This window comes from Anthonomus grandis, chromosome 4 (genome assembly GCF_022605725.1).
Source record: "Anthonomus grandis grandis chromosome 4, icAntGran1.3, whole genome shotgun sequence".
NCBI classification, from domain to species: Eukaryota; Metazoa; Arthropoda; class Insecta; order Coleoptera; family Curculionidae; genus Anthonomus; species Anthonomus grandis.
In genome coordinates this window covers 11,763,592-11,780,786 of record NC_065549.1, presented here as the reverse complement: position 1 = coordinate 11,780,786, position 17,195 = coordinate 11,763,592, and the positions used below count along the sequence as shown (strand labels likewise).

General features: G+C 32.2%; 1 protein-coding gene across 1 annotated transcript in view; it reads left to right on the top strand.

Moving 5' to 3' along the window:
* Positions 1-383: 383 nt before the first annotated feature.
* LOC126735256 (neuroendocrine convertase 2) overlaps positions 384-17,195 on the top strand; it is a 76,952-nt gene continuing 60,140 nt past the window's right edge. The window contains exon 1 of the mRNA XM_050439203.1: positions 384-575. Within this exon, the coding sequence (XP_050295160.1) occupies positions 405-575 (171 nt within the window). The 5' untranslated portion in view covers positions 384-404. The remainder of the gene's footprint in view (positions 576-17,195) is intronic.

Genomic DNA, 17,195 nt, shown 5'->3' with positions numbered 1-17,195 from the left:
ATAAAGAGAGTTTTACAACCGATTACATAATCTACCCACTTATTCCCCCTTTTTATGCTAAAAAAGCAGAAAATATTAAAATTATTTTGTCAATAAAAACAAACATACATCTGTTTTAAGCTTTTATCATCTCCTAATTGCACCGTGGATAAATCGCGGAGGTCCATTTTTTTCCCAGCGAACCATTCATATATGCCCTCCTTCGCCCCTTGTTCTCCTCGACTGCCTTCCCGCTCGTTCACCCCTTCCACCCTCTCGGAAAACAGTCGTTATCCCCAACAACACGTTCCGTGGTCCAAATCGATGCGGTGACGTCAGCGTGCGCGAATTTCGCGACGCCGTTGGGGCGTCGCGACGCGTCGCTCGTTAGTCGTGCCGTTTAACCCGTGCCCAGCAAACGAACGATGCCTCCAATTTGGGGGGCCAATTTTTTGTTGATTTTATCCTTTACGGTTTTTGCGGGTACGGACGCGGACTTGTTCAGTAATTCCTTTTTGGTACGGTTCAAAAGGGATTTGGAGCCTGAGGAGGCTCACCATGTGGCGAAACGTCATGGGTTCGTTAATATGGGACCGGTAAGTTTGTGTGTTTTGGTGTATACGTCTCCTTTATGTTAATGTGAATGTTAACAGCTGTTTTTTTATTTATATTTTTTGTGTTTTGTACATTTTCTCTCAAATATTGTTTATAGAATTAATTGTTTTCTTTGTTTTTTAAATTACTTATTTTTATAGTTTTTTGATTGGTAATTATGGGTCATTTTTAAAATACGTAGTCTTGATCAAATATGACTACTATTAAGCTTATGAAAATATAAACTAAAAAAAAATATAAATTTAGTAATTGTTATTTTAGTTACACAGTTGACTATTTTTAGTTTTTTAGATTTATTGAGATATGTGGGCAAATTAGTCTCCAACCCCTTTAATATTTCTTTATGGTAACCTTTCTGCCTATATTTAGTCTTCTTCGGGGCTACAAAAATGAGCCATTTCATAAATAATATCCTTTTGTTTATATATTTAGGGAAGACATACAAATAACTTAAAAAAACTTAAAATTTAATATTAGTTTACAGGCATTCAAATTTGCTCAGTAAATTTGGTAAAGTAAACTAACAAATTATTTGGTTGCGGACCAAACTCACTTCACACAATATTTCTACAGGCTTCCAAAAATATACAAAGAAAGGATGCCTACGTGATCTCCCACCAGCTTCAGGTATTTTCAAATTCATGTTGAGGATTATTCAGCCACTATAAAGGACCACGGACTTCCTTGTACGAAACTCATTTTCTGGAACTCATTTTGTGCAACAAACACTGAAATTTGCCTATCAAGGAAAGACTTAGCCAGAGGACTGTACTTGTAGAATTCATTGGATTTCCACTGAAGAGAGTTATACACCTTTTGAAGTTTATCTTCGTAACTTCTACTTTTAATTCAAAGGACGCAACACGTCCAATGGACTTATCGTTATCTCCAGTAGTGGCCAACATAGGTAAACATAAAATAGTTCGAGAAGCACGCTTTAAGAACAGCTCAATCCAAAAAGGTGTGGCTTCGATATGCCCATGATACATTTATGATTTGACATAATACAGAGATAGTACAGCAAACCTCCAGGAGCACATTTGTAATATTAGGCCATGCAGGATGGAGTTGGAAACTGAGTCAGCACTGTCGTTCTTAGGTGTTTTTGTAGAGACTAAAAATGGACAGGTGTCCATTTTTAGTCTCTACAAAGGTGGTCTCTACAAAGGTGTCCATTTTTAGTCTCTACTCTTAGGTAAGAACATCAGTCTGTCGCAAACCAACACCTACAGGACAATACCTACACTACAACCCCAATCATCTTGGTTCAACAAAAATGGATCATTAAAACCTTATATAGGAAGGCATCCACAATATGCGACAATAATGTTAGCCTCAACAAGGAACCACATCGCCATAGACTTACTACCGAACGGGTATGTATCCAAGCCAACTAATACCCTTAGGAAAACAGAACGATAATAAGAAAAAATCACCAGTAACTGGAGGATCTTACACGATTTTTAACGATTCTGTACATCAAAGAAACTTCGGAGAAAATCAGGAGAATTGCCAGAAAATTCAACATGAAGATTGCATTTACTTTGAAGATATACGAGGCTAAGTATCGAAAATTAAGCCAGCACCAAGAAATCTGTATACCAAATCCCCTGTGAGTATGGAGAGTCATACATAAGCGAGACAAAGTTTTTTTTGTCCAGTGAAAACCAGGACAATAAAACACGCTTGGTCTAATGGTCACAACATACATTGGATAGAAGCAAAGATTTTATGCAAGGAACAACATTGAAAGAAAAGGAGATTTCTGGAAGCATTTTACCTCACGCAAAACCAAGCATTCTTCAGACAGTTCAGTGTTGATATTCCTACCATCTGGCGACCCCTACTGCCTGTAGAATAATTGTTGTTCCACGCCAAAAAATCTTCAAAAACACTGCTGTGAGTATTTAATCATTATCATAAAAACTATCTTTTAATTATTTTAAAATATTTTTTAAATGTAAGTAATTAGACGTTCATTTACGAATATTTTAACCTTTTACGAGCTGATGACTGAGAACAATATAATTTTTTACTTTTTGAGCTGTTCGAACCAAAGGCGCGTTAAAATCACTGCCGAGATATTTTTTAATGGCATTCAAGTTGATCAAAGAAGAAAATTAGTGTTGATAGCGGTTTATCAAATACTGAAATTCAATTTGTTATCTATTTATTTCAATACATTATTGAAGTTGGTAAAAAAACTTCCAATTGCTCATTTTCAATAACTTGCGAATCGATTAGTCTAATTTCTTGTCAAATTATGTCCTTTAAATCATCAACAATATTTGGTCTATTAACATAAACCTTGGACTTTAAATAGCCCACAAGAAAAAAATCTAATGGGGTTATATCCGGTGATCTTGCTGGCCACTCAATCGGTCCTCTTCGTCCAATCCATCTGTTAGGTAAAGTTGCATCAAGAACTGTTCAAAAATAATAAAGTCTACTTACTTTTTAAGAAATCACATAAAAATATAGTGTTGGCGTCATAGTTTCTACTTGAGACACCCTTTAACCAAAATATTTATTGGAATTAAACATTAGCTGCAATAAATGTTTATGTTTTTAATTCATATGTTTCAGTATCATTTAGTCTGTTACGTCATACTTGACAAACCATTGACTTTGGTTAATTTTGTGTTAAAAAAAGTTTTCATCATTTGTAGGCCGATGCAAGGTGCATGAATTACTATTAAGAAACATATTTTACAACATTTAAACCAATGAGATTGGAACATGTAAATTTTCTTATTGGTTACGTATTCCAAGCCAAAAAATCTTTAAAACCACTGCTGTAATCATTATTACAAGAATTACTATTTTATCTATTTAAAATTATTTTTTTTTACTTATCGAAATATTAAGGTCGAAATAACAAATCACTGCTATGACACTGGTCGCCTTCCCCAACAATGGTTATGCTTTTATGCCCATGCCTAAGAAGATGAATGCAAGACCCTAAATGTTGCGAAGACCATAGGCTTATCTGTTCTATAAGATATAAAAAAGCATAAAAGAGATATGAGCGACTCACAGCTTAGGTTTAGGCAGGGATTGGGTGCGAGAGAGGCGATATTCGCAACCTAAGTACTTGTCCAGAATTGCTACGATCAGAAAAAGGACATGTTGGTGTGCTTGATAGATCACTAATTATTGCCGCTCCTCAAAAAGCTGTTAGATCAGAAAGGCATCCGATGTATGGAAAAAATAAATTAGAACCAAAAACGCACAAATAAAACTAGATAAAAACACGTCCAATGCTATACAAATTAAGAGAGGGATCCAGCACTCCTATTTCATTTTTATTCAGGAGCAATTTTTCGAGAACCTTTAGAAGAAGTGGAAATAAGCATAGGTTATTGGAGTATGGATTAATAATATCCGTTATGCTGGTGATGCGGTGTTGATTGCTGACGATATACACGACCTAACAACTGTTCACTGTGGTAGGATATCGGAGTAAGTTAATTCATTTAAAAATCAACACCAAAATGAGAAAATTCGTGAACTTCAGGAATTTGAATGCATTCGAAAACCCAGTATAACTTTTTACGCAATGCCCACAGAGAAAGTGCAGAAATTTAAGTTTCTCGACACTTGGTTATTCGAAAAGTGGACATCGGATAACGAAGTAAAATGTAATTTGGTCATGTCTAAAGGTTGGGAAGGTGCTTATCCGCTCGTTGCGGTCCGCGCGGAAAGTTGGACATTGAAAATAAGTCCAATTAAAAAATTGGAGGCCTTTGGATGTAGATATACCAAAGAATTCTTAAGATACCCTTGCTGGCGAAACTGACAAATGAGGAAATTTGTAGACCCTTGACCAAGGAATGTGAACTCCTTTAATTTATTAAGAAGAGAAAAGCCGCATATCTGCGGCTTTTGCAATTTTTGCTGCGCATATCATGAGGGCGAAAAATACCGATTCTTGAAGTTAATGGTCGAGGGGAAGATTGAGGGAAGGAGAGGAATCGGAAGAATGAAAATGTCATGGCTACGTAACATCAAACAGTGGATAGGGTTACATAATGTCAAATATAACATTTTAAGTCACTATTGAATGAATATGTCACTATGACTAGAATTATGATTTTAACATTCTCCAGACAGATTATTTTTGCTTTACGGCTTTCAAGTCGATGCACCTCTAAGTCCCTGTTATGATTAATGTTTATCCATATACAATTTGTTCAAATAGTTTCTGGTGTATTTTTCATTTTATAAAGACCAATAATAACAAAATAGTTCTTTACTTGTTAAAGCAAAACATTACTTAAATCATGGTTAAAATAGATATATCGATTGATTCCAGGAGAATGAACCCGAAATTACAGCTGAAATAAATGTCTGAAAAGTGAATACAAGCCTGATAAATAGAAAAATAATTAATCCATTTATAGGTTTCAGGTTATGATCTTTAGAATCACAACTCAAGCCTTTAAGCGAACAAAAATTCTATATAAACCGATTTAAGTTTGAAAAATTGCATGTCTACTCGAGAAAAGGGTAAAAGCGAATCAAAATATAATATTAATCAATATGAGAACCTATAAAGAATCAGCCAGAAGTCCAGTATTCACTAAATCTTCTTATAGGTCATCTGATATCCAACTGAATTATTTATTTGCCTTTAAGCTTATGCTCTATATAGATTTCTATAAAAGCAAATATGCAATAAGCATTTGAATCCTGCACGATTATTTTTAATAAAAAAAAATCTTTGGGCAATAGTTAAACACTAATAAAACATTTAAATAATCAACAATGGATGAAGGATCAATGAAGATATTAATGCAATGTAATGAGAAAAAGAAGATGATGCTTGAGGAGAAGAGAGTAAAAGAAGTATTTGTATTAAAAATTGTATTGTATCCAGGGAATATAAATAAGAAGGCTAAAGAGTATAGATAACATAGGAAAAGTTAGTTTGAACAAATCAACAATGATTAATTACATAATAAATAAACAGAAAATTATTCTTAAGGAATCATTTAATTGATTGTACCACCCATACGTCTTGAGGATGCTTTCATAATATAGCGAAACGTCGATTTTCTTCTTCATCTTCAATGATCCTGCAGAACTTTGGAAGATCGAATTAAATTATATAAATCAATAGGTTATCTGCTTATTAACTGAGAAGAAAATGGATAAAAAACTAAGCAAGATGCTATAAAGAAATGTCAAATTCTATAAGAGATCCACGACAAGGTCTAAGCCATAATTTATTAAGCTAAAAATACTGCTTCCTGAGACGCCTGTCAACAAAATAACGAGCCAACTCCGAAAACATATTTCTTTTATCCTGTTTATGTAGAAAAAGTGACATATTTCAGCAACTTAATGCGGGGGATGCTCGTAAAAATAAAATCTCTTCACAAACCGAAGAGTCCATTTAATTAATGTTTGCTCTAGCAAAAATCCCCATAAATCTAAAAAGAAATAAATATTTCCTTATTATTCCGAGCGTTTTATGCTCTTACCTTTTTGCTAAGAATTTCCATTCAATTCGTGTATTATTTCATAATAAAATGTCAAGTAGTGGAATGATTTTGCCGCCCACGCATTTACTAACTGCTAAAAACGCTCGATAAAACCTACAGAGAAAAATTAAAATGCTAATATAACGGCGGCCAATTTGAATTCAGATGAGCTGACAGAATTTAAAAAGTCACTCCTGACAACGATGGCATCTCGGAATATTGATTATAAAAAAAAATTGAATATTTTAATTCTCCTCACGTTTACACTTTTTTTATAAGCCAGGAGCTCCAATGATCAAGTTTTCTCATACAGTCCTACTATAGCTTTTTCTTTCTTAACAGTTTCCATTATTTTTCCATTATTATATTTCCTTTCTTAACACTTTATCCATTCCTTTCATCACTTTCTTTAACTCCTTCCTTTTATCACAATTTTTCATTTCTTTTTTTTTTAAATCTGGTCTATTATTCATTCCATTGAGTTCTTCAAAATTTTGCGTCTCTTTTCGTTGAATTTCTTCGGTATGCGGTCACCTTTGTCACTGTCTGTTATTTAAAGTTGCATCTCAATATTTTAATGGAAATTAAGTAACTATTAAAAAAACTTCAAATGATTGCCAAGTCCAATCCTATCAAGAAATATTCAGTAGCATAAGACATCAAGGGGAAGTCAAGCATGAATACCCAAGTCAAAAAAAGATAATGATGATGATGCTGATGATTATGAGTGAGTAGATACAGAAGGGGCAAACGATTAACTCTAGTTAGTGTTAGCTGGTGAATCTGCAGAATAGACAATCAAAGAGATTTTGAGAAATCAATCCTCTTTAAATAAGTCCAAACATCTTGATGAAAAACATCGTCTTAAGGAACATGGAAACGTTTTAAATAATAGAGTAGGACCTGGCATGTGTTTAATCAATCCTTAGACTTCGTAGAAAAAAAGCGGAATATTTAAAAAAAGACAGATCAAAGAAGCAAATAAACAACCCTGGATTTTCAGAACCATTTCTAGGCTTACCTTTTATTATAAAATATTATTTTTAAACGTGTGATTCGTAAAAAATTACAATATACGAACGGGAAGTCAAGCTACCATTCAGAGATATTAACATTAGGTGAAAGAAGGGATTATAGAAGGATTAATGTGAGATTAATTAATGTGAGAGATTAAAAATAGAGTATGAATATAAATGCAAAAAAAATATTTCGCTTGAAAAAGCTCGAATATATTGAAGACCACGCGGAAAGTATGATCGGAACACATTATTAGTGACCATCAAGCGCAGATTTGAACAAAATACAAGTATAAAGGCCATTCTATATGAGTTCTAACAAAGCCCTCAGAGAACTCAGAAGACAAGAAGTTTCAGTTAAGTAACAAAGAATCCTGAGACCTTCGAAACTAATAGAAGAAGATACATACATTTTTAGATAGATAACCCTCAGAAGCGAGGAACCACCAACGGAATTTCTGGATAGAAATAGTTAAATAATAAGCAATTCTGGATTGGGATTATCTCCCAGAACTGCCAAAAGAAATTCTCTGACTACCAAGGAACACTTTTAAGAAAAGTGTAATTTATAGAGACTCAAAGAATATGAAGAGGAAATATTAAGAGGTATTAAAAGTAGATGAAACTTAAAGAAATAGTTCCACTATCTTAAAGACTAAATAGGTCTTCAATAGTAGAAGACTGATGTTCTAAGCTCTTCTTTATAGGCTTTAAAGAAGTTAGAATAACATATCGATGTTTTATCTAAAAAATTAAGTTCAGCTTGTTTTGCCATAAGATCAGTTTCCAGGGAATTAAATCTTTCGTCATCAAGAACAGTGTATTATGCCCTTTTTGAGTCCCATCTTCGTTACGCCTTTCCATTCTAGGGCACATGCTATGTGACTCAGTTTGAGCGCATTACAAAAGAGAGCGGTTCGCTATTTACTAGGACTTGATAGTCGAGCTCACTGCCAAGAAATGTTTAAAATATTTAAAATATTAATTCTTCCATCTTTATTCATTCTTGAATCTATTTGCTTGGTTCGCAAGCATATATCAGAAATTCCTAATAGACCATCCCACAATTATCCACTTCAAAACGCAGAGCTTGATCTTTATGTGCCAATCCCAAGGTCAAAATTAATAAAAAGCTCTATTCTTTACGGAGCTAAAAAAATGCACAATCATCTGCCTTTGGAAATTAAATCATTGACATCTTTTCCTCGACTTCGCAATGCTTTGAAATCATATTTACTGGAGAGAGCTTTATGTGCAGTAGATGATTTTTTTAACTTAATTTTTGAGTGTCATGCACGCACTGGCTAATTATTAAATTTCTTACGATGTAGAAGAGCAATATTTTGTATTGCTAAATTTCTATAAAATTTTTTATGACTTTTTAAACATTAACAGCAGACATTAAAAAGTACTGTGATATCATTTGAACTAACTGAAAGATCCTAACGACTATTAGACTATTAGAATGCAAATGAAGTGACAAAATACCCTTAGACCTTCTTAAGTCGTAACAAGCTTTAAAAAGTGAAGATTCAGGAAATCTATTAGTGAACATCAAGCCTATATTTAAATGAATACCAGGTGCAAAGGCAATTCGATGTGTGTTCTAAGTTGACTTAATCATAAAGCTTAAGGAAGTTATTTTTAATAAAGTGATTAATTTTACAACGGTGAGTAAGTGAGCAAGTATCGTAACGAAATTCAGGAGCACTCTTTTATTGACAAAGTTACAAACTCTAACCTGACTCGCGTTGACTGTCGTTTAATTGTTTCCAAAATAAAAACTAACTAAACAATTCAGAGTCAAAGCAATCAAATATACAAATTCTAGAAAATTTAAAATACAGGGACTTACAATCATATAACCTAAATAATCTAAATTGAGGCCAAATTGGGACTCTCAAACAAGATTGACTACTTAAAAATTAGACACGATAGATGAAAATAATTAACTAAACGTCAGTAAAATCAACTTAAACTACAAAATATGAATAAAATAGTACAAAACCTAAAGAATAATTAACGTATTTACATTTTCGTAATAGTATTTTAAGAGTATCATATCAGAACAACTCGTCGTTCTACTAAACAACTTTCACTCCAAATAAAACTGAAACTTGACACTTCCATTATAAAAAAAGACTTTGGTTTAGACCATTTAATGAAAAAAATGTCAAATTCTTCTTTGATTTATGAGTGAGAAAAGTTATTCTCTAGAAAATGTTTTTTTTTCTTTCTCCTAAATATATATTTGGCAATTTTGTTGTCCTGACACCACCGTTTCCAATTAAATATACCCCAATTTATCATCTCCTTGTGCGCTGCCCCAGAACTAGATATAAATTAAAGAGATTAAATTGCTAAAAGGGAATTCATACGGAAGTTGCATTTTCGCTTAGCCATATGACTGAATAATAGCTGTAATTTAAATCATAACTAAAAACAAGGTTTCGTTTTATTTCCAAATCGTAATATTCAGTTCTTTTACCAGAGAGAGACAGAGTTTTCAGTTCTTTGAGAGCATCAGACAATTATTGCTGCTATAAAGCAATCGATATTCATAAAAATCCCGCGTGTCACACTTCGAAGCCTAATTTCCGAATAACATGATTGATTTTTACCAAATCCCTTATATTATCCCGTAATAAACCGTATCGCATGATTGATCTTCATTAACGCTAATTATCATTTTGTAATGTCATGAAACTTATGGCTATAGCGTTGTATTGGTAAACATTAAGTACATTAATCATCCGATTTGCAAGCAGTAATTTAGCTAAGGCCACTTTAAATTATTGTTTTGGGGAATAATATTATAAATGGATCTATATAATGCTCACCCCCATAAATGGACTTCAGAATCTACATTATTACAATCTGCATTGAGTTTCTCCATCTTATCTATTATTGCCACAGTTAACATGTTTGAATAATATACATTCATTTCAAATTAATGTTAAAGCATTGCAGGGTAAAATAATCGATTAAAAGCAAGTTGTAGTTATTCCTCGTATTTATAAAAATCTATTAGTATTAGGGAAAATGTCTAAGATGTTCTTAAAGTTTATTCTATTATCAAGGTTCATTGTTTTTTTCTTCCTTATTAATATTTCATAAGAACTTATTAGTATTACTTTGGTCATTAAATTCATGCTGAAGGGCTCTATTTCAAAATAGGTCTTAGATAATTGCAACATTCATACCAAGATCTGGATAAAAGTATAAGGTGATAATGCTGCTTCCAGTGTGATGCTACAGCTTGTAATACCTCGATTTACTCTAGGCCGTTGCAAAGTTTCACCATTCTTCTGGATCCAGATCCTTCAATGATACTTGGTAAAAGTATCATTGAAGTTGATCTTTATATCTTCTTTTCAAACAATAGCCAATAGAGTCTGGTTTTATATTACTAAAGAATCATAGCAGTTTGTAATAGTTCCAAAGCCATTACTAATACTATTGGATAGGCAAAGAAATAAAATATTTAATATCTGGTAAAGATTCACTACCTTTATATGCAGAATATGATTTTCAATAGTTTTCTGGAGAAACGTCCAATAAGATCGTCTTTTAATCATAAGTCCAATTGTGCAGAAAATCGTAAATTGCAGCTCTAAAATAGAATATTCTAAAAGTTTCTGAAAATACAATTGATTAATTTCACCGAAGAGTTCACTTTCAGGAGTTAAAAATTTCTTTATATTTCTTTTTCTCGCTCTATTTCATCTTTTTATTCTCTCTGTCGTCGTTCTTTCCAGTTTTTCAGTTTATCGACTTTAATTCTTAGTTTTCTCTTGTTTTGATTTTAATTTTCTTGTTTTCCTCCATGTATTTTTTACTTCTTTGTTATACTTGATTAAAGGTATTTTTACGAAATTCATCTCTAAATATCCCGAAAGTTTATTTCCAGGAATTTGCCCCAAGGATTATCCTTTATGAAGTTAAAGCTTTCCAAAGATTTTTCTTTGCGTAGGACTTGCTTAATTTTAATTTTCATCATTATTCGTCGTGTGTGCTCCTATTTTTTTGTATTCTATTTGTGCCATTGTTTAATTATATTCCTTATATTTGCTTGGCATCTTATTCTTGCTTTTATTTTTTTAATATATTATCTTTAGTAAGGACCTGCTTTATCTTATTTTTTTGGTATTATTTTTCCTGTTTTTCTTAGTCTTTGCACTTTTCTTTTGCTTCTATTTTCCTACTTTTATTTCTTTTTTATCCTAGTTTGCTTTCTGTTTATTTTTATTCCTCCTATTTCTCTGTCTTTGCCACCATTCTTATTGTAGTTATAAATTTTCAAAATATCATTTTCCATACCTGTTTTTCCTAGTCGCTGTATTCTTCTTTTAGTTTAATTTTTTGTTTTCTTTTTCCTTGGTTTTTCTTAATTTAATAAAATGATTTTTCATTTATTTAATTTATCAGCAAATATTTTTGCATCTGTAATCCAAATATACCGGCCTGGCCAACGAAAGTGCTTGGATACGGAAATCAATGTACAACTCGTGCAATTGTTACAATTTCAATGAAAAATATGCAACCCAACTTTTATTCTAAATAACCCAACAGCAACAAACATTTATATACTATAAAGGCTTAGCACAGCATGAACAACGTTTTATAACTATAGCTCAGTTTACATGCAAATGCACTGTAATTTCATATAACCTTTCCTCCGGATTTAATGGAAGAACTGTGTATATTTATATGAATACGCATTGTTTTAGCGTTATAGCCTATAATATTTTATGTTTAATAATCTGTATCAACCGAAAAAGATAATGGTTAATGGATTCTTATTACCATATAATAGTTAGGAGAGAGAATTTAGGTGGAGTTATAAACATGCACAAGGTTTATAAATCTAGATTTACCTTTCTAGCTGTTAGTAAAGCACATAATCTAGCTTTATTTATACAGGGTTACTGGTAATTCGATACATTCCTTTGGAGATGTGATAGGGGAGGGGGTAAGAAGTAAATTAAACCCTAATATGTATTATGCAAAAGTTGATAGTTTTCGACATATTTATTTTTTTCTGTTTTTCTTCAAAATGTAGACCTTAGTGGTTTAAAAGGCAGTTTCCAGAATATCCGCTGTATATTTTTTTAACTTTTTAGGCAAAATACATGCTCAACACAATAGTGTTACGTTTGTAATGGCAAAAGTCCCGCAAATAGTTGTAACCATAGGTAAATTCTCGATGCAAAGTGTAATTTTTTTTTCTTAAATAAAATACTACACTTCCTAGTGGATATTTTTTGAAAAAAAATTATGCTACATTCTTCAAAATTTCCTTAAAACTTCCTTATTACCTAAGCTAGCTCACAGGATACAAATGCTTAAAAGTTAGGTGACATGGTTTTGTATTTTTATTATAAATTGTAAAGTAACGCATTTATCAGTATTTACCTTCACAAATCTTGTTCAAAATGAGAGCCTCTATTGCGAATACAGGCTCGGCAGCGCCTTCTCATTTCAGTCTTTGTTGTTCTAGTTGTTATGGTATTCCTGATCTGCTGGGCAGCTTTGGTTATTCTTTGGATAAGATCTTCCCGGGTAATTATTGGGGTTGCATAAACCAGTGCTTTCATTTGACCCCCATATGTTATAATCAAGCGGGGTTAAGTCAGGGCTTCGTGCTGGCCAAGCTATTGGACCTGACCTACCAATCCAACGATTCGGGAAACGTTCATCCAGGAACTGCCGAACTGACCGCCGAAAATGAGCTGGACAGCCGTCATGTTGAAATATCATTCGTCCTCTAACGGCGAGAGGAATATCGTCAAAAAGATCTTGTAGGTCATGTCGTAAAAAATGTTCATAAATATCCCCGTTTAAATGGTCTGGGAAAAAATGTGGTCCTATTACATCCCGGCCAATAAGTCTCATCCACACATTTACAGAAAACTTTCTTTGAAAACTGGTTTCTCTTGTTAAACGGGGATTTTCTTCGGCCCAAAAATGAAGGTTATGAAAATTTGTAATGCCCTCATGACTAAACTTTGACTCGTCCGTCCACAAAATGTCGGTTAAAAAAGTTCTATTGTCTGCATCAGAATTTATAATAAATCTGCAGAATTCTACCCTTCTTATCGGGTCCCCTTCTTCCAATCCTTGGACAGGCGTATAATGGTAAGGATGGCTTCCCATTCCGCCGAATCGTGGACCAAACTTTCCATTGCGATGATTCTGTTTGCTGCGCTACGGCATTAGTGGATGTGGTTGGATCGTCTTCAAAATGTCTTAATATTTCCTCCTCATTTTCTGCTCGATATACGCGAGGAGCGCCAGCGTCACCTCTTCTTGGTTTTACGGATCCAGTTTCAGCGATAGCTCGGTAGGTCGAAGCGAAAACACGGACATTTGGAATGCGGCGGTTCGGAAAACGACGTTGGTATTCTCGGCGAGACTCCGCAGCATTACCATTGCAAAACCCATAAACAAACATAATATCTGCATATTCAGCGTTAGTAAACGTGGCCATAGCGCAGAAACCAATAGAATACCTTCTTTGAAAACACGAGAAAAATAAACTCGAAACTCGTAATTTAACTACTTTCCACAATAATTATTGCTGTCAGACTATCTACACATCAAATTTTTAACAATAAAATTAAAAAAACAAATTGTTGCTATAGTACTTAAATACCATAGAAGTAAATACCACTTGGCATTTTTCAAGTGCGTTCTTACTATTAATAATAAAAATACAAAATTCTGTTAAAATTTTTGGTAGCATTTATAGCCTATGAGTTAGCTTAGATAATAAGAAAGTTTTACGTAAATTTTGAAGAATGTAGCATAATTTTTTTTCAAAAAATATCCACTGGAAAGTGTAGTATTTTATTTAAGAAAAAAAAATTACAATTTGCATCAAGAATTTACCTATGGTTACAACTATTTGCGGGACTTTTGCCATTACAACCGTAACACTATTGTGTTGAGCATGTATTTTGCCTAAAAAGTTAAAAAAATATACAGCGGATTTTCTGGAAACTGCCTTTTAAACCACTAAGGTCTACATTTTGAAGAAAAACAGAAAAAATTAAATATGTCGAAAACTAACAACTTTTGCATAATACATATTAGGGTTCAATTTACTTCTTACCCCCTCCCCTATCACATCTCCAAAGGAATGTATCGAATTACCAGTAACCCTGTATATTAATTAACATCCTCCAGACACTGTAATTGCATTGTATTTTTTGTAAAACAACAAGAGATATTTGCGAAATTTGTGCAAAAATAAGCGTCGTCGTTGACGTAGTCGATTGGCGTCTGTTTTCCATCCCCCGTTGCTTGACATTCAAACGCCGTTTGTCCAAATTAAGAATTATTTATTTCCTCCTCTGGGGGTAGCAGGAAACGCTTCACTTGATCGGGTCTTATTTAAGTTTTTGGTGGTTTTAACCCTCGTTAAGGGTGAATAATTAGACGTAAAACGTGGATGATGATACACGTTTTATTTTTTTTAACGCGTTTTGCCCAACTAGGGCATAATTAGGAGAAGCTCGTTTAAGATAAACATTTCGTGACGTAAATTTCAAGAGTTTGAGAAATGAAATTTAGCAATTTTAAAAAAGCCATTGTATATATTTTCGTCAATTTCCTAAAAATTTTTGAAAAATCCTTAAATAATTATTTTAATTTGTTAAGCAATTAAATTTGTTAAGCAATTAAATTTGTTGTCTAGTTTTTGAGATAATTTTTCAACTTTTTAAATTTTAAGAACAAAAAGTCATCTAAATCTAAGTTTTTGAGTCTTGAAAAAAGCAGGTGGGTTATTGATTTGAAAAAAAAACACATTTTTTCTCCAATCACTTAAATTTAAAAAAAAATCTAAATTAGGTACATAAAAAAATTTATTAAGCCGTTTTTATACAAATTTTTAAGCGTCTAGTTATTTTGGTTTTTAATTTATAAGCATATTGACACTAGAAAAAAAAACAGACAAATTATTAAATTTTTCCAATTCTTTAAAAGTTTTTTTTCTAAATCCGAATTAGGTATTTAATCATTTTAATGTAGACCTTTTTATACAAAAATTTTAGGGGTCTAGTTATCCTAATTTATTAGTCATAGTCATGTTAATAATTTTCTAAAAGTCATGAAATTTTTCAATTTTTACCTTCATATATATTTTAAATAACATTCAAAAATAAAAATTCAATAAATATTAAAAAAAGTTAAAATTTTAAAAGTTTAGTTATCCAGATTTCTGAGTTATAAGCGTGTTGGAAATTAAAAAAAAAATTTTAGTTTTGTTTAGCTTCTTATATTTTTTTAATAATACTGATATTTAACTATTTTAATGAAGCAATCTTTAGACAAAACTTTAAAAATATATTAATTTTTGTTTTTGGAGTTATAATCATATTGGCAATGGAACAAATCTCGATAATATTTTTTTTTCTCGAATATTTTTCTTTAAACTATGAATTAGGTATTCAATCATTTTTCATGTTCTATGACGTAAATTACATAATTATAAAAATAAATATTTTTAATACTAATTACAAAAATCTAATTAATAAATATGCACCATTGTAGTTGAAAAAACTTACCGGATAGGTCATATACTCCATGGACTAGCTAACATTAAATTAAGGGATAAAGCTCATAAAATATATTACATAAAACATATAACATACAATTATCCGTGAAAAGTAATATATGAATACTATCTGTTTGACTATTGCGATGTTTTTTATTAATAATGCAATTACTGGTGCAGTCTCCAATTCTGTCCAAGAACTACAAATTTCCTGTATGAGGTTTTCTTATTGGAATCTCCTCACAGGGTAAGCAATAAAGTTACAAAAAAATGCATAATAACGAGATCACATAAAGTCATTGAAACCAATAATATAATACAGGGTTTCCATCTATAACCTGACACATTTTAACTGCTTATAAGTCGAGAACGGAAAATGACAACAATGTGCGGTTTTCACAGAACTTCATCAATATTTTTAAAGTTTTTTTGACAGTGTTGCCAAGTTTCAAAATTTACCTGAAATAGGAGGTCTCAATGGATTTCTCAAAAATTTTAAATGTAACACCCTGTACTTTTTAATTTCACATGAAAGCCTGTTAAATCCCCTTTCTGAAAATGTATAAATTGTCTTAAATTCATTTTTTTTTTTACAGAGCCAATTTTAGTAAATGACACCTTTTTGAAAATTTTCCTACAATAAATACCTACTAAATAATATTCTCGGTATCAAGTGACAACAATAACAATTGTAGCTTGTCAAGGAGGCTGTGAGTTGCACAATTTGTTTTGTGGGCTTCAACTACTGTTAAATCTTAACGTCATTCATTGGGCAGTCCCAATAATTTGATTTCTATATGTATTTTTGCATTCTTTAAAGATTTTGAAAAGTTTAAATATGTTCACCACCCGGGAAAAGGCACGTTGTGTGTTATTATTTAGTGAATGCAAATCAGTTACGCAGACGAAAAGAAGATTTAGGCTGATTTTTGAAAGGGCTCCACCTTCACGCAATTCTATACTTCATTGGGTACGCCAATTTTCCCAGGAGGGAACAGTTAAAAGAAAAGTTAGAACAAACCTAAATGCACAAGATAATCTGTTGGATGATATTTTGCTGGTAAAAGAAGTGTTGTCCTTAAATAATAAAATAATAACCAAATATCTATTAGGAAGATAGCTTAAACGACAAATATATCAAAAAGTGAAGTACATAAAATTCGAAAAATAATTAAGCTTAAACCCTACAAAATTCAAACTTTCCAAAAAATAGAAAATCGCGCCCTTGAAAAAAGATATTTAATGTGCGAAACACTACTAGATCCTTTTAGAAATGAGCCGGATACCAATTTAATAATGTCTGATGAGGCAACATTTCACATCAGTGGTCGAGTAAATAAGCATAACTGCCGAATTTGGGGAGATGAAAATCCTCGAGTGTATAACGAATTTAACCGAAATTAACGAAATTAACTCGAGAAAACCGCACATTGTTGTCATTTTCCGTTCTCGACTTATAAGCAGTTAAAATGTGTCAGTTTATAAATGGACACCCTGTATTACTAGCGCCTAAGTTATATAATATAATTCCAAATCATA